At 48.5% G+C, this 26,442-nt stretch overlaps 1 protein-coding gene across 1 annotated transcript; it reads left to right on the forward strand.

The window, feature by feature from the left end:
- Positions 1 to 503: 503 nt before the first annotated feature.
- On the forward strand, positions 504 to 26,442 carry LOC306952822 (uncharacterized protein; the record flags this gene model as incomplete). The annotated part of the gene is given in 7 exon segments (XM_079543581.1): positions 504 to 575; positions 1,532 to 1,693; positions 1,952 to 2,041; positions 24,480 to 24,639; positions 24,642 to 25,407; positions 25,886 to 25,985; positions 26,119 to 26,442. Coding segments are annotated over 7 exon segments (1,674 nt in total).

Genomic DNA, 26,442 nt, shown 5'->3' on the forward strand with positions numbered 1-26,442 from the left:
CAAGAAAGAGCACCGTAACTACGTTATGGTCCTATTAGATATATTTATACCATCAAATTCCATCTTGGGACATGAAGAAATGAAGGACACCGTGAAGGATGCATGAAGGAAGAAGAGGAGCTGATGATCTCTACAGGTCCCTCTCAACCCCTGCAATTCTGTGATTCTGTGAAATTAACTCTGGGACAATCCTGGAAGGAATTTGTGCCTCCTGCAGCGCTGCATGAGATGGAAGACAGAGACAGGCAGGTCCAGGCCCTGGACTCAAAGCAGGGCCAGCTGGAGCAGCTGGCAGTGAGTGCACCCAGAATGGTCTCCATGCAGCTGCAGGGTTGCCGGGTGGCGGCGCGGTGCCATTGTGATGGCATGGTGATGCAACAAAGGGTGAGCGTGACAGAAAGCTGCGGGCTGGGACTCCGGTCGGGGTGGCCTCAGTTCGCTGCTGCTGGAGCGAGAGGTGGCAGCGGAAGGTCGCAGTTCTCGGAGAGTTCCTGCAAGGAGCCATGGAGCGCTGTGGCAATGCTGGATTCCGAAAGCCGGATGCATTTCTGAGCACAGCGGGGAAGAGCGGAAAGGTGAGCACCGGGTCCTCGGAGAGGATGAGTGCAGAGCCTGGGCTGTGTGGGACTGCTCTGGGGCCGGAGATGCTCTCTGGAGGCTGAGGGGCATCTTCTCATGCTGGCGCTGGAGAAGGCTTGCAGGGAATCGCGCCTCCCTGCACATCCCAGAGTCGGGCTAAGAAGTGGGAAGGGAGCTGCCAAAGGGAATGGAGGTGGGGCTGGAGAGGGGACCGGAGTGCCTGAGTGTGCAAGCGTGTCTTTGTCTTTGTCTTTGTAGCTCCGACCCGGAGGACGGACAGTTGGGGCAGGAGGTAGCGGGCTGCTGGATCTGCCACTCGGCGTCAAAATCCCTGTGCAGCCTGGCACCAAGCCTGTCTTCTGCAGGACAAAGCTGGGGGAAAAGGTGAGAGCAGGAGGAAAGGGTCAAGAGGGCCTCCTGTTTCCTGGGGTAGCCATCATGCCAAGGAGGCCCTGTGGGACCTGCTGGAACTGCGGCCCTGTGCTCCAACCGCGTGGGGGAATGAAGGCACACTCCTGGCTCCACAGCAGGGAGACAGCCGAGGGCTTGCCAATAGCAGTGCCCAGTGGTCAGGAGAGATTCAGAAAGCTGGGCTCTCCACACGGATGAGCTTGCCAGCACTAATTCTATTACCTTATCTGGCATCAGGCAAGCAGGTGGGTGGGGCCCTGAACAAAGCTGCTGTTGGGTACCAGGGCCAGGCACCCATCTGTCACAGCCAGAAATGTGCAGACCGGGACATTCCTGGAGGAGGGTGCAGCCTTCTCCTGCTCTCCCTCTTGGAGGACTTAGCAAAACGCAGACGTGTCTCTTTGGGAAATGCACACAGCATGCTCCTCCTCCAGCTGGGCCTGCATGAGGCCAGGCTGTGTCTGTGAGCAGCTGTGCAGCGTCTCTGTCTCTTTGCTGCTCTCTCCTTCCCCATTCACACTCTGCAACGCATCTCTTCCAGCTTCACCAGCCTTCTCCTCGCTTTGATCTGGGAGATCCTTACTGTCGCTATCTGCGCACAGAATACAACATCTTGCATGACCCACATCTGCAGGACTACCACAACCGCAAAGACAACCTGCAGAACCTGAAGAACAGGGGCCTCGTCACCAAGGATGGCAACGTAGGTTTGGAAGTTGGGTTCACCAACACAGGTGTCCTGAGGAGGGGTTTCCAGGCAGCCGGCAGGGGCCTGGCAGCCCAGTGTGGAGTCCCCATGGCCCTGGGAAGGAGGGCGGAGGCAGCGTCCCCACGGCTGGGGAGGGGAGGGGAGGGTGGAGAGGAGCAGCTCCCCGCTGCTGGGGCCTGCACCTTGCTGGAAGGCTGTGTGGGAAGCTACGTGAAGAGTGGTTGGGAGTCATCTGCCCTTGTCTCTGTGTAGGTTGTCTGCACTCTGAAAGAGTTCAACGAGTACAGGCAGTACCTGACCAGGCTGAAGCTGGAGCAGGAGAAAATAAAGAGGCCAAAAGAGGTAGGCCAAACGTGGTGTTGGCGGGCACGTGTCAGTGGCATGGCACCGAGGGCAGGGGCTTGACTTGATGGGTCTGAGGGAGATGGGGGATGCAGAAAAGGTGAGGGCCGGGCTGGTGGTGCAGGCTTGGAGGCATGGAAGGGACAAGTCAGCTGAGAGCTGAGCTGGCACAGCGTGCTGACGTGCAGGTGACGTGGAAAGCTGCTTGCTTGCAAGCAGAGCAGTGAGGCAGCTCTTGTCTTCTGGCCTCACTGCATGGCTGAAGCAGAGTGCTGGCCCTCGTTGGCGTAAAGCATCAGCCTGCAGCGTGGCAAGCGCTTTCGGAGACAAGGCCGAGCCTAAACCTGCTGTTCCCTTCCTGGAAATGTTTCTTCAGGAGGTGTGCAACTTGAAGAAATCTGCCCACAGACCAATGGCAAACACTGACGAGCACCGGCCTGGCCCTGTGGAATGCAGTGTGGGCAAGAAAGGCAGCCCCATGAAGCCTCACAAACCAGCTGGCCCTGCTCCTTCAGGCCATAATCTCCAGGCTGGCCAACGCAGAAGAAGGAATGTGGCTGTGATGCAGCAGAAACTTCCGGGAGACTCACGGAGCACAGGACGTGCAATGAAGCTCCCTGAGAAGTTGCCCAAACTTGAGCTGGGCAGGGAAGGCTCCAAACTCCCCAGAAGCATCCATAGTGCTGCTGCCTCAAAAACAAAAACGCAGTTCCCTGGATATTACGAATTCAGAGCAAGATCTGAAAAAGAAGCAGAGAGACTTCAAGAGGAGACTGGGACTCTGTTGAGAGAAGTAAAAAGGAAGCTGAAGGCACTGGATCATCCTGTCTGCTCCTCAAGGAGGGCTCCCCAAAAGAGCAGTCCGAAAGTGCTTAGGAGTGCCAAAAGAGCAGAGCCTTCAAAGACGCCCCGTTTCAGTCAGGAGCAGGAAACTGCACGGCTGGCTTGGGATGTTGCAGAACAAATAGTGAAGAAAGTTTGGAAGTAGCACTGATTGGAATCGAGCAGAGCCAGTGCACCTGAGGCAAGGCCAGCAGCCAGGCTGTGGGAGCAGTCCGTCACTGGAATAACTTTGAAAGCAGGAAAACCAGAGCAAGGGAAGCCTCTGACAAAGCATCCTCGCAGGCTTCCCTTCAGGCTTCAAGTCATACCAGAAGACCTTCAGATGTCCCTGCATTGCACCTCTTCCACACCCACATGGGAAACCCAAACGGAGCAGAAGCTGGGGAGCACCGCTGGCATCTTCCCCTCCGAGGGGTGCGTGTCAAGGCCATGCTGTCCAGACCCAAAGAGCTCAGAGCACCTTCTCGAAGCCCACAATAAAAACTTAACATCCATAGTGCTTCCTTGTGCCAATATTTATTCAATCCAGGCCATGCTGTGCTTGTGGATTTTCCCTGTGTTCTGCTCTCTCATGTGCCTGCCTCCTCCAGCCTCCATCAGGCCGAGACCCAGTGTAACAGACCATTGGAACTAGCGAGGGGAGAAGTGGCTGCAGAGAAGGACGTGGTGGCCAAAAAGCAGGATGTGAGCCAGCAGTGGCTCCTGCAGCCAACTGCATTCTGGGCTGCATCAACACGGAGGTGTCAGCAGCAGGGAGGGGACCGTCCTACCCTGCTTTTGCCCTTGTGAGGCCCCACCTGCAGTACTGCATCCAGGCCTTGGGCCCCTACTGTAAGATGGAGGAGGAGCTGTTGGAGCAGACTAAACTGCCAGTTATCTGCATGTGCAAAGAACTGAGCATGAGTTGGGCATCCCACCAACCACCAGGTATTGAGGGCCCACGTCATCAAAATCAGCTTCCTTCTGGGCAAAGTGTGGGAAATGCCTCCTGGGAGTGTGCTGTAGGGACAGCAGGCACTCATGTTCATTATTCTTGTCCAGATCCGTAGTACCAGTTGTTTTGTGCTGGACTTGGACTGGGTACAGCTTTTCTAGAGCTCCATATTCTCACTTTAAACCAACTGAAAGCCTATTGCTTATTGAAGGGAAGGACAACCTCTGAATGATTCATGGCTGCTGCTATGGCACTAATTTCATATTAGTCTGTTAATACGCCTACCACACATATAAAGGGCTTTAAATGTGACATATGTTAATAATTCTGGTGCTGAATTACAAAATTATAATCAGGCTCTCCCTGCCTGAACACAGAGCTGCCCTGTCCCTCTTGTCACATCCCACAGCTGCTAGGAAACCCTGGGCAATTTCGCTGTGGGCTGCTCCAGACATCAGTCTTGTTAAGGATCTGAGTGTTGGTGTGCTTACTTATTTGTCCAGGAAAAATAATATTAGAACTTTCTCTTTTTTTTTTTTTTTCTTTTTTTTTCCCAATTTCCAGTGTTTCTAGCTCTGGCAGAACTGCAGAAACACAGCTGCAGGTGGTTTCATGAGTTTCTGCCCACATGGGAAGCCTGGATAATGGTGCCTAAACAAAGAAAATCCAAAGGTTCCCAGGTATTATGCATCTTTGCAGTGGTTAAAGTTTGCAGTGAGCTCTGGGCAGCAAATTCACTGTGGTCTTGACCTGAATGGGAGGAGGTCCTGCTTTCCTCATGGTATGTAGTGCTTTCCATATCATGGGCTTGTGGTGGCCAGGCAGCTGTGCCAAAGAAAGCAGGCAAGATATTCCTTCCTCTGTGGCCAGCCCTCATGGTTTGGATAGCAACATGCTCTTCAGAAATCAGCATGCCATTTGTTCCCTATCACCAATGCCAAGGGAGGAAGGAGGCCAGTGACAAACACATTATATAAACTTCTGTGAATGCTATCAGGCTTTTATTATTATTATCTCCTGGCTAGGTTGTTATTCTACTCCCTTGATGATTTCTTCCATTCCAATTCTATCAGAGCTGTGTCTGTCAGCCTGCTGCATTAATACATGTGCTTTTGCCTCCTTACCCCTTATTAGCTATAGGAGAAAGCAGGTTTGGTGGTTTCACATCAGAAAAGCATATAACTCCTCCACATCACGCTACCCCAGGGGGACAAGGCTCTGCTGGCTGACCCAGGTCTACAGGATGTATGTGGCTATAACAGAAACAACCTTCATTATGCCTCTGCATAAATGCCACAGGCTGTTTTCTGTGTTCCTAAACACACACCAGCATGAAACAAAAGCAGCCTGGGGAGATGGGAGGTGGGGGAGTGGGGAGCTCTGCTCTGCTGGAAGCACCAGCAAGAAGTACTCAAAGGGAAGGCTCACACTGTCAGTAATTAAGTGTTCGTGTGAGACCTTTTGTTTTTTTTTTGAGGATCTCAGACTACTTAGCAGTTGACATCTAGGCACTGAATCAGTCCACAGTCCATTTACTCTGACATTCTGCATCCACACAGGAGAATCCAGTAATTCCAGGAAAGGTGACTGGGACACTGAAACATCTCCATTTTAGTCCTGCACTCTAGCTGGCCCGACATCCAGTCACTTCTTGCTGAGCTTCTGCTTACTTTACTTAGAAGCAGAGTTAAGGACACTTGTGATTTTTCTCGCAGTGAGGGTATTTAAGGGAGTCCTCAGTGACAGCATTCTTTGGCTGGTTTCTTCATGTCCTTGGGCCAGCGTGTCTTATGTTTTCTGAGTGGTACCAACAGAGCTGTTAGGGCCTGTATAACTCACCTGGAGAGGTATTACTTAATTGCTTCCTAGCACTAAGTTGTTAAAAGTTTGCTTCTGCTCTGAAATGAGAAGTTTGAGCTCACTCTCCCACACCTAAGAGGCACCAAAGAAGACAGCCAAAACCTGCAGCCTCTCTCCAGTCCTCTCTGTAACCTGGCAGATGCACCCCTTGTGTTTTACAGCTCACCAGCCTGAGACTGTTGTAGTGTTTTAAGCTGAACAGCTGAAAATGCAGCCAAAATCCTCAATTCTTCAGGGGGCTGGGAAACAGGCCAAGCAAAAACCACTTATCAGAGCTGCCTGCACGGAGGTGGTGGTTGATATCTGTGGGGTGCTGGTCCCCACTGGTCTTATGCCCAGCAGCAGCACTGTGCTTGTTTGTTTAGTAAGCCTGGTCCTGCCTGCCCAGTGTAGAAGCTCCAGGGTCTTGGCTGTGCCATGGAAACAGAGATTTGTATTCACAACCAGCCATCAGCATGTGATGTGATGCAGTGACAGGCATAAAATTCCTCAATAGAGTTGTTACATGATTAATAACAACAGGAGCAGCTTAATGGATAAAGACATTCCCTCTACCTGGGATCCATCCTGGGACTTACTGCTGCAGAGCTCGAATGAACTGTGTGAGGACATTATTGCTAATCAGCGTGCATGAGTGCAGCCCGATACCAAAGGCTGCTGCTAAACAGCTTGCTCTATGCCACGTGCTAGAGACCCTTCCTTCCCATGAGCTGGAGCAGCTGTCAGCACAGCCACAGTGTGGTTTGCTTCCCTTGCTTTTCTTCACCATGATGGGAAAGTGCTGTCCATCCCAGCAATCACCGTTCCTCTCTGTAGAGCACCAGACTGTGTGAGTGAGGCACCCTGGCAGAATACACCCTATCGAGAAAAGATAAACAGTTCTTTCACAACCACGATATATGTCAATAACAACTCTTCTGAAATATCTGCAAGCCTATATTTTAACTCCAGTTTCACCTCCCTTGAAAGAGTGTAGAACAAAGCACATCAGTGATAGAAAATCCTAGCCGGTCGCAGCAGTCCTCAGGCTGGAGCATGCTGCTGCTCAGCTGACAGAAGTTCTTCTGTTTCTATAAAGAGGTGTGACTCAAAACAGCTCAACAACACATCCTGAAGCTTTTCCTGAGAAGCCTGATCAGGGAACACGAAACAAGGATACATGATGCTTCTCTTAGTTTTCATCTCTTGCCTGAAACCACTTTGCAAAGATCAAAATCTCACTTAATTCCTGCTTGAGATAGGAGAGCAGAGTGCTTCCGTGCTGGGAGGTCCCAAAGCAGCTGCAGGTCCCAGCATCTGTCAAGAAATAGACCTGTAAAGGTTATAAATGCACATCCTCAGTTCAAAATCTTACTCCTTGGCCAGCTGAAATCATGTCCTATTGCTGAAATCTTCCTGTAAGTGCCATGATTCAGATTGTTGTTCTGTGCTCTGCAAGGTAGGGTGAACCCCGCTGCTAGAGGAGCCCATAGCCAAAACACAGGAGGGATTCTTTTTCTGCTTCCTAAAAGTGACACCTGCACTGGGATGAGAAGAGCACACAGCTGTTTGATCCAGTGACTGTAAATGGAGACGAGGCAGCCACCTGGCACGCAGCTCAGCTAGTTCTAGCTTGGAGCATGAAACCAACAAGTGGGTCAAACAGCAGGCTGGCAGAAGGTATCTCTGCTGTGCTATTGATGAGGAACTGCACTAAGATGTGGGCATGGATTGGCAGTCTTTGCCGGGGACACAAAGACCCAGCAGCACCACAGTGCTGCCTTGCAGCTGGACCAGCTCCCCTCCGATTGTCATCTTCTCCTTTCAGCCCCTTTGCAGAGCTGCCTGAGATGTCAGCAGCTGACCTCTCCTCCTCCCCCCCATCACCCTGCAGTGTGGGATGGACAAAACATCTCCCTGGCAGCTTTGCTCCATGGGACAGCATTTCTGAAGCTCTTCCCTCATTTCTAAGCAACGCTGAGATGCACTGACTTCCTCTCCCATTCTGCTGCAACTACTTATTTCACACTTGTTACTGGATTATTTATAGTAATTCTGCAAAGTGTTTTGGAATCGGTAGAAGGGCACAGCACTAAATACAATAGCATCACCTCATGAGATCTGACATTTAAAAACAGGGGATCTAATTACTGAAACCAAGGGAGACAGCAAATGTCAGGAAAAGCCAGTGGCTGTTGGCTTGATGCTGCGACTCCTGAATTGCTGCCCGTGATCTGCAGCAGGCACAGGACTGGTTTGCAGCCCCTGGTTTCTCCTGCTGAGCTCACAGTCCAGGAGAACCCAGCACCTCTTCAGGGTATGCAACAAGTGTTGCTTTTTGCAATGCTGTCTGAAAACAACAACAACAACATTGCTCCTGACGGATGGATAATCCTTCCACCCACATCCTTCCACTCCAGTTGGGAGGCTCAGATGCATGCCTAGACCTGACCCCAAGGCTTCCAGCCTGATGCAGAGAGTCTAAAGCAAATAGCAGCATCACAACCTGCTTTCTTCTCGCCAAGCAATTCCACTGCAGAGCATGTCCAAGCTGTCTGAAATAGTGCAGCTGCCTAAAAGCCCAAGTTAACATTCACGCATCGTGTGACATATCAAATACATCCACCTCTCATCGGCAGCGTCAAACTGTCTTGACAGTTAATGAGCTAGGCATGGGCTCTAAACCAGCAAGTTGTAACTGAATAAATATGATAAACAACCTGATTCCAGATGGCTTTTTATGTAACACTATTTATGCAGTGTTGATAGATGGCAAATTTTATGCCAATAAATCCTCGTATTTTAAAACATTTGCCTTCTTAATTGCCCAGTTTACACGTAAAATATGTTTATGTGCATTGCTAAGTTGAAAAGTGACATGGGAACAGCTCTGGACTGAGCAAGCACTGTTTGTATGTTGTCCCATCTGTCTGGGCTCACAGAAGAGCAGTGTCACAGGAATGTCACCTATGCAATCTCTTCTGCGTAGCAGGATTCAGATTCTGATCAAGGCTGATATTCATATACACGTAACTGCTGAGCTCCCATCACTTCCCACATAGCATTTGAGGGGAACCTGACTCCACAGGCTGGTGGGACTTTAAATGCCTCCAGGGAAATGCTGCATGGGGTGAAGCTGGTGCCAGAGGAGAGGCTGGGGGCTCAGGGGGGCTGGTGGGGCTGCAGCACCACCACTGGCCTCCCTATAAATGGGATATATGGTTCTCTGTGTCCTGGGAATGGCTTTAGGGAGAGCCCACTGATGGCTGTGTGATGCTCTGACCCTGCAGGGGAGAAGCCGGACATCTTCACTAGGCAGCCTCCTGCAGCATCCCAGAATCTCTGCCCCGCTGGGAGTACACAGTGCTAAAGCAGAGACACCCCAAACCATACAGATGAGAAGACTGGAGGGAGTTTGTGTCTTTGAAAGCTCATCCAGATGTATCTGTACATCTTCCAGCTTGGCCCTCCCAAAAGGTTCTGCTCCTGCCTGTCCCTGCCCTCTGCAGACATCCAATGCAACATCAGGACCACACACAGGCTGGCTTGTCCCTCTCTCCAGTCACAGTCAGTCCTCACCACTACGTTTTGGCCAGAGGCACTGTGCCATGGAGGAGCACCCATCCTACCTCCACATGCCCTACCAAGGTTTCTCAGGGCCATCTAGAACCCTCCTGTCCCCACCAGGTGCTGGAAACAGGAATTGCCAGAGGTAGTGGCCATGCACAGAGACTTGCAAAGCACAGCAGGAGGCAGTGTGCTTGCTGCAGCTCCAGCGCTAAGCCTGGATCCCAAAGCACAGTGACTACAGGGGGATCTACCAGGGATGCTGCCTCCGTCTCAAAGGGCACAGATGTGGGAGATGCAGGAGAGGCAGAGCCCCATTAAACACCTCCAACGCAATCAGTTCATAGTTTATCTAAAATCTTATTACTGGCTATTTGCTCTAATAGATTCAGTCATGTGTAGCATTAACAGAAATTGACACCAAGCAGATTTATGCCTTTGAACGTGTTTTCTCAATTTAGGATTCCTGATTCTCTCTGTAGTATATGGGGTATTTTATTTAGCCTTTAACTCATTTATTGGGTATTTATAGAACAGGACTTCCCTGAGCAGTAAAACCAGATGGCTTCACACACTACAATACGTCCTCCTGACAGGTTTATATTGTCTTATTTCTTTAAGGGATAACTTTGCCTCGCTCTGTGCTCACCTTAGCATCGCCACTAAAGTCATTACAACAAACTCTGCCCCTGTATATCTTTGATGGCATTCAGGCAGCGTGGTCCTGGCTGGTTCTTGCAAGGCCAGGACTGCAGAGGGGGTTGGGCCAGAGCGCAGAGCTCCACAGCTCTGCACATGGACCCACTGCCCTGTGAGCATCACTGTAACCTGCAATTAATTTTTCAGAGAGCTACAGGACCAGACCAACCAAACCAGCATAAGAAAAAATCAGTTGGGAGAAAACTTCTGGCATTTTTAAAGCTTTCCAATCTTGATTTTCAGGCATTTTTTGTTTCTGAGCTGAGAAAGGGTTTTCTTTCAAAACACAGTGAAACTCAGACCAACCATCAGACAATGAAAGAGGAAGTCAAATATCATATTCATCTGGAGTCTGTGAATGTGGGATGTCTGACAGCCCATAGCTGTACTTTGCTGTGCAGAAAAAAATGCATGGTTTCCAAAAGAAAACTGTGCTTGGCAAAAAGAAAGGAATACAGAAAAGGGGGGGAAAAAGAGAGATCTCCACTTTTTATCCTGGTTTGACATGGGGATATTCCTCTTTTCTGAAATCTGAAGAATTTTTACCAGACAAGAAAACCATTTCCCATTCATGCTCCAGTCAGCACTGTGACAACCATTTTTATAAAAGATTTTGGTGGGAGAAAGGAGTGGAGAGAAATCCAGAACCTTCTGTGTTAACTTGTACGTGCAGCAATGGGCTGACACACAGCATTAACAAGCTGAGTGCATCAGGACTGGCAGGGCATCCACACAGCCCACAGAACAAGGGGCAAAATGCTCACACAGCTCCCGTGTCTATCATGAGCTCCCATGGAGACTGAATTAAATTGGGATTGATATAGCAAAGGAATTGCAGCCTTGTTTCATCTCATCACTCCAGGAACTGAACTATCAAAGAACCTCATCTCCATCCTACGTGACCAAAACTATCTCCCCACCCATAGCTTCCAACAGCCTGAAAAACTGGGAGCAGTGGGAACTTGGTGTGGCCCACTGAAGGTTTCAACAGCTCCTGGGGTGTTTGTTCAGACTATTGCTGGCAGCCAAAGACTCTACATTGATGGAGCCATGGGCTGTGTTTGCACAGCTGTGTTGAAATGCTTTGCAGGCTGGTCCTGAAAGCAAGTTCAGGTTTGGAGTTACTGGGATGGGACTGCAGGGAGACAAATGGGCTGGGGGTCCTGGGAAGGGTCCTGCTTCAGCTACCCAAGAAGTCCCTGTGCTGCCTGCATGGGGAGCATTAAGTGGGGAGGTGGAGGGTATCAAATGCAGTATGTCTATGGCCAAAGTTCAAGGAGAGCTTTTGAACCAAGGATGTATGAGCAAACCTTCTCTCTGGGCTGGCACCCATGTTTGTCCTGCAGTTTTTGCTCAAATTGCCACGATAAAATTTGACGTAGAAAAATTTAGGAATTTCTTCCCACTCTATGACAAAAGCAATATCTGAAGAAACAGCTTCTAAATCTGTTCTCACGTCCCACAAAGCATGGCCAAAACAGAGGGGGCATGGGGTGATGGCTGCCTGCCACCACTGCAGACATGAGTCCGTAAAGTAATGGCTCAGCTGCAAGTTCTCCAATCTCCATTTTTCCCTTCCATATTTCAGTGACATTTGAGAGTTCTCTCAGATTTTAAAGCACATAGGTTTTGACGTTTTATTACTTGCTTGTCTCTGTTTTATGGTTATTAGGATGGGTGAAAAATTAAGGTTCCTGGAGGCTGCTCTGAAAACCTCTATTTATTCAAAGGGCATATAAAAAATGGCTGTATCCCCTATAGGCAACATAATGAGATTTAGGGCCATTTCTGGCTCTCAATCACTTGGCATAGCAAGCATGGTATTTCTAGTACCACAAACTCAACCCCAAATCCTTTCTGTCCACCCATCCACTCTTGTTTCAGCCCTTTGTGCCCCCAGAGGCCAGGGCATCCACCTGCCAGGGGCTGTGGGTACAAGGTGACATCTGAATCCCTTCACATAGTGGTACAAGTATCCCCACTGTTGTGATTTCAAAGCATCCAGGATGCTGTTGGGTGTCACCCAAGACCACCAGATCAATGTGGAAATGATCCAGCACCTGAGGTCTGTATGAAACTCAGGAGATGGACTTTCCACCCAGGTTTCATGGAAGGCAGTGCAGATAGCAAAGCCTACAAGGGGTTGCGTTTTTGTTTTAGCTTGTGCCAAAACAAAACATTGATGCAGATCAATGGAAGTTGCTCTCACATGTCATTTCAGTGAAAGGATCACATTTTGGATTCCTGCAGCTCCACGGTTTGCTCACAGTGGGGATGCCCTTTGGGCTGTCCCCACACTGGGCTGCTGAGGAGACCAACCCCCTAGGTGATAAAATAGAATGGAAATCGTTTTAGTGCCATGACCTCATGTAATGCTGCTAACTCTGCCTCCCAAGAACTTAAAAAAAAAAACATCACAGGGCTAGAAATGATAGCACTTCAGTGAGACACTGTCTGAAAGAGGAGGAAGGACCCTACAAGGACCCGAATGGAGCCAGTGTGAGGCCAGAGGCTGCAGGAGAGCAGACAGCTTTTGTCTGCACTTTGCCTTTGGGGTGAGTGGAAATACCCTGTGGCCTGGGCAGCTCTTCTTCTCATTGCTAGTGCTGTCTCCACTGGAGACATCATTTCTGCTTAGGAGGCAGCCTCTCTGTAAAGGATGGCTCCACCTCAGTGAAGAAGGCATTATTACAAGCCCTGTGTCTCCAGCCCTTGGGATGCCCAAGCAACATGGCTGGCCAAAGCAGAGGGTAGCTGCTGAGTTTCCCTGTGCATCTGCAGCCTGGCACAGGTGAGAATACATTGCCCCTAGCAGCCAGTAGGATTCACATGCTGTATAGGATGAGAACTAATTCGGCCCAGCTGCAGAGCAGCAGGCAGCATCTGTGGGGAGCAGAGGTGGAGCAGAGCTGCCTGTGGGCTGGTGGAGCATGGTGTGCACCCTGTGGTCTGTCCGTCTGTACCCCAGAACCTCTCACTGCCCCATGCCAGGACAGAAGCTTTCACAGAGCCTCTAATGGTGGCTTTCGGTCTTTATATTTCTCTACAGTCATCTTTCCTTTGGAGATTGCCACTAAGACCAAAAACAAATAGGGAGAGCCAGAGCAAACAAACCCTTCTGCTTTTTAAAAAAGATCCCTGAAAGGGAAAAATGTTTCATTTTGGCTCAAATGTATTTTTATTCTGTCTTCCCTATGGGATTTAAAAAAAAACAACAAACACCACTAAAAGCAAAACAAGGAAAACAAGGCTTCCCAGATTCAGCCAGACTACATGCAACAATTTCCTTTTTTTGGTTCAAAACACAAAGGAACAAAACTGTATTCCAGGTGAGTGGCCAAAGAGCAGGATCTCACACAGCCAGGGGACAAGGGCAGGCTGGGAGTGCTGGCACGGGCAGCACGGCGTGGAGCTGCTGTCACTTGTGCTCGCTGAAGGATGCCCAGCACGATTGCTGTATCTCCTCTGGGCCCCCAGCTGAGCTCACTTACTGAACACACAAGCCTTTCCACTCAGCCAGCATCCTATTAGCTATAGCATTTTTACAATTCATGAGCCACACTAGGGCTTTGCTTAGTGCTCATTCACTAGTCTTTCTAGCTTGCTGGCAAGGTGTCCAATTAGTCGAAATGACACTTAGCTTTAGTAGAACTAATTGTTCCACGTTGCAGAGGGACTGCTCTGGAAGCACCCAAAGAGTCCCAAGAGGCCTTTTAATTATTGCTGCCATGCTGCTGCTACTCAGCCCCTTCCCTCCCTGAAGTCTCCCATCACCTCTGCTCCATGTTGCCATTCAGCCTAAGCGTGCCACCACTGCACATCCACAATTAATGCAAAACCCAGCAGGCAGGGGAAGGAACTGCCAAAGCTGTTTCTCCCCTGTTCTTCTGTTTGTTTGTTTGTTTGTTTCTGAAGAGCCACTTTCAGGCAGAAACACAAGCGGCTCGCGCTGCCAGCCTCTCAATTATTGCAGCCATCGTTAGTGAGCAAAGAGAAGGGCAGAGAAAATTAGAAGCGCTTGGGATTTGGCTTGTAATGTTTTACAGAGAGACTGAAACTGAGTTATTCAAGGCTGGTAAAAAACGCCTATTGCACAGGTGTAACTATAAGGCATGTGGCTCTGGGCAGCCTGGTCTGGTGGTTGGTGACCCTGCACACAGCAGGGGGTTAAAACTAGATGATCACTGTGGTCCTTTTCAACCCAGGCCATTCTATGATTCTATCATCCTGTGTCTCCTTTCCAGTAGAGACAGAAATCTGAAACCCAAGGTGTAGGGGCTGTTTCCCCATCCCAGGCAAGCACTGATGGCTGTCACTATCCCTCTGCAACCCGACCGCCCTGACCCAAATCCCAGCCTTCCCCAGGGCATTGCTCTGGATAACACAGCAATGGGCAGCTATTCACAACTTTAAATTAGGCAAAAAGAGGGAGAAAACAAAGCATCTTTTGGAGGATATCACAGGATGAACCAGAAAGTAAGTGGTTTTCACCTATTTTAATGTCGTCTTTTTTTCAGATGTGGCTGAAATGTGTTCCTCAGACTGAGATCCCCTTCCTTCCGTCCCTGAAAACTGGACACATTTCCCCCAGCCCAGCCTCTCCTGCAATATACAGAATATTTCTGTTTAGCTCAATTAATTTCTGAGGGACGATTCGGTCCTTTAACACCTTTTCTTCCAATTAATACAATTCTTAAATTTAAAAACTCACTAGGAATAAAGAAAGATACCCATCTCATGCACAACATAGGCTTTCCTATGCAAGCCTGCTGATCTAATGTGCTGCTGTTTCTAAAGGAACACATTTCATCCAGGAAATTCCCAGATAACATTCAGTGGGTTTGTTGAAAACTTTTTCTGGCTGAAATTGGAGCTGCTTTTTCCATTCACTCTTCTGTATTTGCTGCTCTTTACTCCATACATTTTCTCTGAAGCCTGTGGGCATTATGAAACAGTACAACAAAACCATATGGGACGGTTTTATCCCTGGTGAGGGATTTGGAATGAGTTGGGAGGAGCTGAGAAGGACCCTATGGTGTCTGAGCAGGAGCTCTCTCTGTCCCTCAGCAGGGAAAGCAGCTGCATCCTGTACGTGGACCTGAGTGTAGGAAAGCACCAACAAGAGCAACACCCTGAGAGCAAAATTGTCAAAGACTCAGAAATGAGAAAAGATGGAAAAAGCACTGCAAAACAGTGGTGGTGGGCACCACCAATTTTTTCCAGACTGCCAAATCTCCCTGTTCCTCATTTCTGCAGCTTATTGCTGTGAGAGTCGGGGCTCCATCTCCTTCCTCATCTCCTTTTCTCTCTCGTTCTTCTCTCCCCACTTTTTACAGTTGCTTCCTTCATTCCTTCTGTTCTTCTGCTCTTTTACTTCCTCTTTTTCTTTTCATTTTCCTTAGGTTTTATCTTTGACTTTTAAAAATGGAACCTGGCTGTAAAATTCCCCATATAGATTATCCATTTTTCAAAAGAGCACTCTTGACATTACGTGGGGAGGGAAATCAAGAGGAGCACATATAACTGCAGTCGAGCAAACAGCAAAAAATGCTTCCTCCAGAGAGTTCCTCACCATTCAGCAAGGAAAAACTAAGCCTAGACACTGAATCATCAACCTCCAGCTTAATGACAGACAGACACTGGCATGGTAGGGCAGCACTGATGCTCTGCCTGCCCTGTATGTAAGCAAGGAGCTGATGGAGGCTGGGCCACCTAATTCTTCAAAAATGCTCCGCTTAGGAAAGGCAGCAGCGAGGACTCTGAGCAATTTCGGTGTGTCAAAGAACTGGTCATGGCACCTGGGAGAGGGAGGCGGGGATCGCTCAAAGCCTTTTCATCAATGAGAGGAGAGAAATGGGAGGCAGGGGAGAAAAATGCTAAGAGCTTGGAGGAAACGAGGAGAAAAAGAGGAGATTGAAATCATCCATCCCGTGAGTGGGGCAGCATGGAGGTAGTGGCAGCAATTCAGTGGAAATTGAATAGCCCAATTCCACTTTAGAATAACTGGTAAGCAGATTTTATAATCAATTTTATAAATTAAATATATTTTATAGTCAGTGCAATAACTGGAAAGAGGGGAAGGTTCGGTTCAGGCTTTGACAAGCAATCATTTCTCATTTGGGAAAAAATCCACCTCCACCGCCGTGCCCTCTGGTGAGGGATTTGGGGAGGAGCTGCAGGCTCATGCTCTGCCCCAGGCAGCCATTCTGTGACCTCCCAGTGAAAGCCCGTCTTCCCTGCTGGCAGCTTAGGGCAATGTGGTGCCCCCAGGGAGGAGCAGGGGGATGGGATGCAGCAGCCAGAACATTTCTGGGTCCTTCATGTCCGTCAGTCCTCTGAGCAAGGATGTCAGCCTGGCAGGCTGTGCAGCAGATGAACAGATAGACACACATCTGACAGCTTCCTGGAGCAACACTGCATGTACGAAGCAGAATTCAAATCTCATGTGTCTGAACTCCTTCGCTTGCTTTTTTAAGAGCTGATGAGCAGTGTCCATGTGTCCATGTCCCATGGACCTCTCCAGCATCTGAATGGGAAACCAATCCCATTGCAGTGCACTGGTTTAATTTAATCACCTGGCTAATGTTAGAAGAAGGCACGGCTGCTGATCAAATGTAAGGCCTTACCAGGCATCACACAGATGAATAATGCAGACTGTCCCTGCTCAAAAGCATTTGGGACAGGTTGGACATAATGTGGGCAAGAAGGCAAAGGAAAAAGACACGTCTTTGGGATGGCCCAGCTGCAGGGCCACCCTGCTCCATCCCACACTGCCACCTCACACCAAGGACAGGCTCCCCTGGTGGGTCTGGCTGTTGGGCTTGGTTCTGGGTTAAAAATCCAAGCATGTGACATGAATTGAAGCCCATCTTTAACATTAGTGTCACGGTTTTATATGTATTATGGTCTTCATGCAGCAGAGATGTGAATTCTTCGTGGCCCCTCCCACATCTCAGTTTGAATTGCATTTTATCTTAACTCCCAAATCTGTGATCTCTTTCCCCATTATTCATCTGATCACGCTGGCATTTTGTTTCTTTTCCTAATAAAGGAGCAAATTTAGTAGCTGAGGAGGAGCTAATGGGCAGGTTTCTCCATCATCCTCAGAAGCATTAGTGCTCATATCTTCCCTCTCAGTACAGCACATTTGTATGTTTAATTTAAGAAGGTTATCTGTCAAAAGTGATAATCTCAAGGTAGCGCTGAGCTAGATAAATATGTCAGGAACAATGGCTCCTGCTGAGAGAAGCAAATGTTCAGAACATTTGTATTTTGGAGGATCGCAGGCCTTAGAAAATCAGGCCAGAATGACAGTTCTGCTTTGGAGCCATTTCCTGCACTATCCCTGTGCCCCTCCACAGCCCCAGCAAAGCTGTATCTCACCTGGGTTCCCCCACTCTCCCTGGGTGCTCAATAGTGTAAAAACTCATTTAGGCTTCTTGGCTCAGCTCCTAAAGGATAACAGGACATGGGCTGGGGAAGAAAACTTCCTACTGGCACAGTGGGACCTGGACCTAGGGGTGACACACGAGTGGTCAGAGCAAACCAACCTCTCACTGTGGCTCACAGTGGGAATGGGTTTCCTTCTCAAATTTCATAATGCACAAAATGAAAACGAATAAATAAAAGAATCACCCCCAAAGTCATTATTTTCCACTGTTCCCAGCCCCTGCAGACAGATGTCATCATGAATTGTGCATTTAGCAGAGAGTCAGTTCCACTAAGCTGGGTGACATCCATCCCTGTAGAGAGGCAGCCCAAATACCCCTCAATAATTCCCTCTTCTTGACCTCCAGCTAATTCTGGTGTTCTCTTATGGTACTGTGATCCCGGTAGAGGGGCAAGGTGCAGAGATCAGCCTGTCAGCTCCTTCAGTTGAGACAGGGAACAGACCCTGGAGAACACAGTCCCATCTGGAATATTAATCCAATTTTGGGCATAGATAGGAAAGGATCAGAGAAAATGGGACTTTAACCAGGAAGAAGCTGGTGGTGGCACTGGATCCGTGGGGTTTTGAGTTCTTACAGCAACAAGATGTTGTATCCTAGCAAAGGAGTTTTCTTTTTCAGACAGAGATGGAGGCAGAGGTAACATCCCCCCAGTCCTCAAGCACAGCAAAGACAGAGGAGTTCTGCTCCAGATTTATGTCTAGCTGATGGTCTACATGTCTGGTGTGTTAAAAGTAAGTCAGATGGTCTCCCTCCACAGAGAGAAACCAGAAATTATGGCTTACCATGGCCACATACCAGCCAGAGCCACGCAAAGGAAGGGGGCTCCAAGACCACCTAAAGGGCTGGTGGGGAGCATGAGCCCTTGTCCATGCTCAACTCCACCAGTAACTGACTGAGGCAGGACTGGTTTGCAGTGTTACAAGCCTGTGCTTTCTAGAAACGGTTTCAGCAGCTGGTTCCCCTCTGACAGCACCACCTGCTCTGGTTTGCACCTTAAGCTGTTTGGACCTCACTTGCCTCTTGCAGAGCACTCAGCATAAGGTGGATGTGAGAAAACACCTCTGGATTTACAGCTGTTACTGCAGTGAGAAAAGCAAGCTCTGGATCGCAGAGAGCACAATCCCAGTGCTAAACCCAGCTCTTCTGACATACAAAACAATAAGGATCATGCACAAAACCCTGATAAGTATACTAAAAGAACATATTTCCCTGAAGTCAACAGGAGGAAGGAACACCTCTTTAATCCTACTCTAAAATCAATGGAATTAAATATCTGTAGCAATTAAAGAAAGAGGATGATGGGGCTGGGGGAGACACTGCCTCTCAGAGCATCCCCTGGGTACCAGGCAGAGCAGAACCAGCGCTGAGGAATGAATCCAACACGGGGAAAATCAGGTACAGAAACCCCCAGCGTCAACATAATCAAAGCTGGTTCGGCTTCTGAAGATGAATACCTTAATCCCGGAGGTCAGTAGGCTAATGACAAGGAATATCAAAGCTAAAAGTGGCAAGCACTTCAATTGAGTAAGTGATTAAAACCCATCTTCAAAAACCCCAGAGGTCCCTGCTGCTGCTGTCAAAAAGGGGAAGGAAGAAGAAAAAAAAACAGCACTGGATAAAGCTCAGCTCTTCAAAGCTTTTTCAGCTGATGAGGATTCAGCAGCTTCCCCAGATTGGAGGATGCGATGCTTGGGGGGTGTCAAAACAGCCAGGACCCCCATCTGCCTTCAGCACAGCTGGAGATGCAGTCATTCACAAAAGGATGCTCCTGACTGGGGCAGAGGCTTTGCTGTCCCCAGGTTTTCCCTTCCCTGAGATAGTGGGATTCAGAGCCCACATTCAGCCTTGGTGCTGTGAGGGTCTAGTGCCGTAAAAGATATAATATGCCACAGCTGCACAATGAGAGACAGTGCAGGCTTCCTCCACTGAACCAACACAGCTCTGAGACCCACTCAGGTTAGCTTTGTGCTGGCTTTATCCCAGAAACCATTGTTGCTCAGGCTGTCCGCATCCCTGTTCTCTTGAGGAGCACTGCTCAGACTTATTTGTGGGTTCCAGTGCAAGGCAGCTGTGAAAAGGCCATTTCATTTACTGCTGCTGCCACTGAGATCACTGCTGCAGACTGCCAGCAGCTAACTGAAAATTCTCAGGATATCACTCCTGGAAGGATTTATTGCAAATGCATGTGTTTTATTATAAAATTCACATCTCCCAGGAACGCACCTCACAGGGAAGCAGTGACAGCGTGCAAACAGAATTAAAGGTTTGGAATAATCAGGGCTTCTAACAGCTGTCTTGGAAGAAGATGGATTGAGATCTGTCTAAAATGCAACTGGATTCAAATAATTATGAACTACACTTAACGTCACGGGGCTGAAACAGTTTGGGAAATTTGCAATAGAAATAATAATAACCTACCAGGAAATGGTAGGAATGGGAGGATTAAAAACAGGACATCTATTTTGCTCCTTTGCACCGCTGCAGCAATCAAAGGCTTGCCGACACCCTGACAGCTGGGTACAGTTTGCTCCTTCTGTTTCAAGAAGAATAAAGTGGAACTGAAAAAAAAAATCCAGGGAAAAGCAGCAAAAGTCATCAAGGGAATGAAACAACTTCCAATGAGAACAGCTAAACAGATGGGGACCTTCCAGATGGGAAGCAGGAACCAGAATTGAGAGGCACAGGAAACAGAAAGCAAACAGGGAACTTGAAAACGATTGTGGTCTCTTCTAATATAACAATTTGTGAAACAGTAACCAAAAGGCTCAGAATGGGTAAAATGAGGCTTCTGACATTGCATCACCCTGCTGTGGAACTTCTCATTGAGGCAGCCGACAGATACAAAGTTTTATACAGGCTCAAGAAGCAGTGGACAGGTTTGTAGAAGAAACTCATTGAAGGTATTCAAACTCAACAGCAGCAACGACTAAACCAGCCTCTGTCTCAGGAAGTGCACGAGCTGTGTGTCCAGGCTTTTGGGACCAAAGGAAGAATCATTATATTTGGCCCTTCCTGTCTGCTGTCAAAGGCAGACGCTGCACTTAGTGGGTTTTGTTCCAGTTTAATACAGCTGACCTCAGCAGAGCACAATCATGGGATTCACTCTCTGATGTCTACAAGCACTTTAGTAAGAATTTATCTCCTTTTGCTCAGATTTTATGCTTCCGAGCATCCCATCTTAGACTCTCCACAGCACGTTTGAGCACAAGCCTAAGTGGATGCAGGGAGCAACAGTGAGCCCAGCAAGGTGGGCAGAGCTGTGGGCACACAGCAGCATCTCACTGCCTGCTGACAGCATGGGTTGTGCTCAGCACCAAAGCAGGGCAAGATTTTACTGTGCGGGGCAATAGGCTCATCATCTCTGTTTGGAGAAATGCCTCTGTGTAATGTTTTACATCCCGAGGGCTGGGTGGGAGAGATGGGATGGGAAATGATAGTTCATTTAAATGCATGTTTTAATCAAACCCTTCAGATTACTCTAGGTGGTGTTTTAACAAGATACGATTGCAAAAGCTGAGCAATTCTGACATTATATTGTCATTCTTTTTTTTTTCTTTTTTTTCTTTTTTTTCCTTTTTTTTTTTTTTATTTAACAACCAAAATACAGAATTCAATTTACAGGGCTTTAGCCATGGTAGATGAATTTTTATGGGATAAATTTGCACTCCGGTTTTGCTATCAGGATGCACTACGAGGAGCCAGGCCTTTTTATTATTATTGGGTCAGGCTGTCAGAGCTGGTTATATTGCTCTCCTAAAACTAGATGCAAGATTGCTTGCCTCTGTGCAACGTCAATAAAAATTGGGTTTTTCTTACTGCAAAGTGCTGTTCTCCATTCATGGAAAGAGCAGGATCACAGCCTTAGCTTCTTCTTCCACCTGAACAAAGCCATCTTTCCAAAGGCTCCGCTTGGCAAACAAACCTGCTGCTGACTCAGTGCAGATCCAAGGGAATCACTGAAGTGTCACTGAGGGCTCTGACCAAACGTCCTGCCAAATGCAGAGTGAGCACCAACCCTACGCCAGGTGAGCTGGGAGTTCTCCCAAACGAGTCCTCCAAGGATGGAGATGTTGCAACCTCACTAGGATTTGGAATTGAACCACATGCAAAAACATCCTATGGAAAACTTCACTTGTTTGCATCAGCCAGCGAGTTAAGGCATTCACAGATTCAAAGTGAATCACCATTCGAACGTGAATCACTGGGATGCACACTAAAACCTGCCTCCATGAGGCTTCCTTCAAAAGGGACTGCTTGCACTCTGCTCCAGGTGGGGCATCCATAAAACCATCAAATGCAAACATTTCCACCTCCCAGCACACCTCCCCTGGACACCAACCTCTGCCTCCTGCCTCCACCCCAAGAGCATGAAAAAAATCTGTAAACCTGTGTTATAGGACAGTGTTTGCTTTCTCCCTAGGAAGAGTAGCACCAAAACTGTTAGAACCCATTCCCTTACCCAACGTTCTCTTTGACCCTGTCAAAGTCATTATCATTAATCAAATTGAGTGTAAGAATCTAAATTAAAAATGTGCATAGTAATTTATGCAGATTGCTGTGTAAGCTTTTAAACTGCTGGGCTGAGAAGAAAAAAAAAACACATACATACACAAAATAAAACCTGCAGCTTGCTTTGCTCTAATCCATCTTGCTCTGCCTGCAGGTGAATAGACCCTTTTGCTCATTGCTTTCTGTGATCATATTCTGCATAAAATAACAAATTAATAACTTGCAGTTCAACAGAAAAAGCCTGATTACAAATCTTGATAGGAAAAGGTATTGTCGCAGAAGTGGTTTCCATTTAAAATGCAGTAAATCAGATGTCTCTGGAGGAAGAAAAGTGCAGTTTAAAAACTTATTTAAATGAAGAAATGGTAAATAGGAGAGGCAGTGCCCATTTCTATTATATGGGTATGAATCAGCTATAGAAAAACCTCAGCTGAGGTGCTGGTTCAATTTACTGTTATCAGAGGGGATTAGAGCTGAAGATCCCTGATAGCCACAAGAGCTTTCCTGTGTTATTAACTGGGCTTGGTGGTATTTTTCCTCCTTTACAACACAAATGAAAAACCTCTTCATTTGCAATGCACGCTGGATATTTCCTGCTTTAATGCAGCATTTCTCCACTGCAGTACTAACCTGAACTTCTGCTTTGGTTCTTTTTTTTGCTGTTCAAGAGTGTACAGTGCCAAGCCAAGTTCCCCAGGTCATAGCACATCTTGCCCAAAGCACGAGCAGCTCCTGCATGATGCAGGCAATAGGGAGGGCGGTGGCTGGAGGAAAACCCTTCCACCCTTGTTTGTGCCCAGCCACCTTGCTCTCATAGCTGCTGTGGACATGGAACCCAAGCACAGCCCCTTCCTCAAGTTTCACTGCTGCAAATGCCTCTGGTACCTCACCATCACACCTAACAACCTATTCTGGAAGACTGAACTGCTGTGCATTTTTGCATTCTCCCAAGGAGAAATGCAAACCTGTAACAGGACTCCTTCAGGACCTGTCTGTCGCACTTCTCCCAGTTTATTGTTGTTATTTACCCCAGTCCTTCCATTCAAGACAGTTACAAGAACACCTTACATCTAAACAAAAAGCAGAAGCATTCATCTACCAGGTTCCCAGATGTTGTAAGACTCAAAAGATACAGATAAAATATTTCTTCTCCTCCACCTTGCCTAGCTTGAATTTTCCTAAGACCATTCCCATGAAGGGGGCAGCACAAGTCCTTACTCAATCTATACCAAAGCCTTACTTGGGTCTCTTACTCAATGGAAAAAGTCTGGGGCTCTTCTCCGTCACCAGTTAATGGTGAGGAAAAACACTCTGGTGAAAGTGTACATGGAGAGAAAAGCTCCCAAGAAAAGAAGTGGAAATATGGAGAACGTCTGAATTCTACTGAGATTAAAGTTAGTATTCAGAAGACAAAAGCACTGTAAATGGAACTAGGGTGTAAAGTGGGGAGCAAGGATGGCTGTATGGGCAGACAGAACCATCCCACTCATTGCTCCTGGTTCTCAGTGCTGGGCTGATCATGATGTCCAGACCTGGACATGTTCACAAGGCAGCAGATGTGATTTCCTTCCTAACAATGTCCTTGGGTATCGTAATACCCAAAGCTCACCTCAGAGACTGTGTGGCTACACTGCTTCTGGGGCATCTTGAACTGTTGGGTGCATAAGAAGAAATGCAGTGTGGAGAAGGAAGGATGTGTTTTGGGGTGTATTTTCAGGCCAGAAACCTTACAGCTATCTCCTGGTTGAGCTGGGAAGCTGATGCTGTGTTTATGGAGGGGCTGCCTGAGTTTGGGCAGCAATGGGAGCGTAGCACAGCCCAGGAGTCACAGCCTCATGCCCACACACAGTGAACTGCCTTGATTGTGGAATATTGTGTATATTCTCCAGACAGCAAGCATCCATATTCCTTATTCCTGCCCAGCCCTGTAGTATCTAAGTGCTTTGATCTGGACATTAGACAAGCACAGATTTCCTGGTGCTCCATATTCCCACTCTAAGTTAACTGAAACAACATTCCTCCATGGCTTGTTGCAGGACAGACTCTGAATGATTCATTGCTGCTGCTCCAGCACCAATTTCATATTAACCTGTTGATATGCTGAGCCACACACATTGAAAACATTAAATTTAATACATATTATTAGCTTGTTATAATTAGATCCTACATGGACGGGTATGCTGGCTCTGTGCTATTTCATATTTGTGCCAGCGACACAGGAGAAAGTACAGAATGGTCACAGATAAGCTTCAGGTGGTAAAAAGATTCCGGGGAGGTGATGGAGAGGTGTTACTGCTGTTATAAAGCAACCTGACTGGGAGCAAACAGTGTGACCTGTAACAGAGACGAGTGTGAAGTCCAACCAAAGTCTGCAACCGCTGTGATGACACAGCTGTGCTGCAAGCAGACACAGAAGGCACGTGGGTCATCAGCACTTGCTGTGAAGCCGCAGCAGCGTGCCAGCCACGAGTGCAGTGTCCAGTAGCGTCTGCAACTGAAGAAGGATTCCCCCAAACTGGAGGAGACACTCAGAGATGCACCAGAGGAAGAGATAAAGTCAGAGTGGAGAATAACTGCACAGGTTTGATCGGACAAGCTTTGCTGGGCGGCGGCGCTGCCGCGGGCTCTGTGCCGCTCGGCCTGGCGCTGCCCTGCGGGGCTCGCACGACCCCGGCCCGCCTGGCACGGCAGGGCCCGGCAGGAGCGGGGCGGCAATGGCGGCGGCGTGGGGTTCGCCAGGTGGCGGTGGGCTCGGCCGGCGGGGCTGCGCTGGCCTTCCTTGGAGCTTTCTCCATCTTTCCCAGGGACGACGGTGAGGAGGACGGCGAGGAGGCCATTATCCTCCTACTGAAGAAGGCCAAGGCAGAAAAGCTCTACAAAGCAACGGTGAGCTACTTGCTTGCAGGAGACACGAAGGAGGATGAATATGCAATCCTTGAGATGTCCCTCAAGCTGGCCAGTATCTATGCTGCTCAGAAACAGCACAAATTAGCCCTGGCTGGCTATGAGTTCTGCATCCTGACCTTAGAGGAGAAGATTGCCAAGCAAAAGGACTTGCCTGAGGATGTCTTGCCAGCTGAAGAAAAAGCCAACACTCGTCTCTTGCTGGGGATGAGCCTGGACTCCTACGCTCGCTATCTGTTAGACATTAACCAGCTCTCAGTGGCCCAAAAAATGTACGAGAAGGCTCTGCAGATATCAAGTGAAGTTCAGGGAGAGACGCATCCACAGACTGTGGTCCTCATGAATGACTTAGCAACTGTGCTGGATGCTCAAGGGCACTATGATGAGGCATACTCTCATGTGAAGAGGGCAGCTGAGCTGGCAAAGGAGACACAACACCCTGAGGAGCACATGGTGCTGAATAACCTGGCAGCAATTCTGATGCACAAAAAAGACTTTCTGCAAGCAAAACAAGTGTATAAAGCAGCTCTGAAACAGGCAGAACAGAAGGGAGATGCTGATTCTGTCCGGGACATCCAGGAAGAATTAGCTGAACTGGCCAAGAGGAGAAAAGGCTCTCAGTGAGTTTGGCCAAAGAGTCCAACAGCAGCAATGGTGGGTGAATACAGGCAGCCTGGGACTAGTTTGGTACAATTCTCCAAAGGAGCAGCAACTGGGAACTTAAGGACAGCTTAATAAGAAGGGCTGTTACTGCCTAACTGTTAAGCCCAAAATAAAGTTCTGATTCTGCCGAGGGAAGGTTAGCACTGGCTAATCCCACAGTGACCAAATACAATAGAGGAATCTCTTACTAGAAGTACAGAAGCATCTGATTCTAAAAGCAGAGGATAAACATACTCACACTACAAATAAGGACTTTTTTTTTTCTTTTTTAACGAAGGATCTTCCACCGGGTAAATAGGAGAGTCATCGCTGAGTGTTTTTACTGTGGGTACAGCCCAGTTCAGGTGGAACTCAGGACGCTGTGTGGTGTGCAGGTCAGACACACAGAACACTGAGCTTCATCAGGCCCATGATCTGTTTTCTGAAGACCTGCAGGTGCTGCACACATCTGCGGACCACTGGAAGCCATGAAGGAAAGCGTGTGGTGGAGACTCTGACCAGAGGAGATGTTCAGAGGAGCTGGCTGCTCCTGATGGTAAGCACTGACAGCTCTGGTTTTCCTGCATGTCCGTGCATTAAAGCAGCCCCGTGGATGGGCAATAGAAAGCAGCTCTGAAGGCCGGCAGTGTCTTTGCCATGACTTCTTCCCCTTGTGCCTTTGTTCCCAGGTGCCTTCCAGGCCGCTGTCCATGCCTGGAGCCCCTGGCATCACCAGCACTGCCCGGCTCCATCGGGCAGCAGACAAGCAGACAAACAGGCCATCTCCCCCTTCTGGTTCCACGTTGCGGAACCGTTTAAGGAGCGGCAGAACTGCGCGCCCCCGGCAGCTCCGTCTACAGATCCACGTTCTGGACGTTTCCGAGACGCCCCGCCTCCTCCCCTCCATTCCGCAGCCTGAGCTCCGCTTCCCGCCCCGGCCGCGGCTTTCGCAGCGGTGCTGCTGCTGCCGTCGGGCCGCGGCGGTTCGTGCGGCCGCGCAGGCGCAATGTTGA

The sequence above is a fragment of the Tetrao urogallus genome (assembly GCF_951394365.1).
Source record: "Tetrao urogallus genome assembly, chromosome: 16".
Lineage (NCBI taxonomy): Eukaryota > Metazoa > Chordata > Aves > Galliformes > Phasianidae > Tetrao > Tetrao urogallus.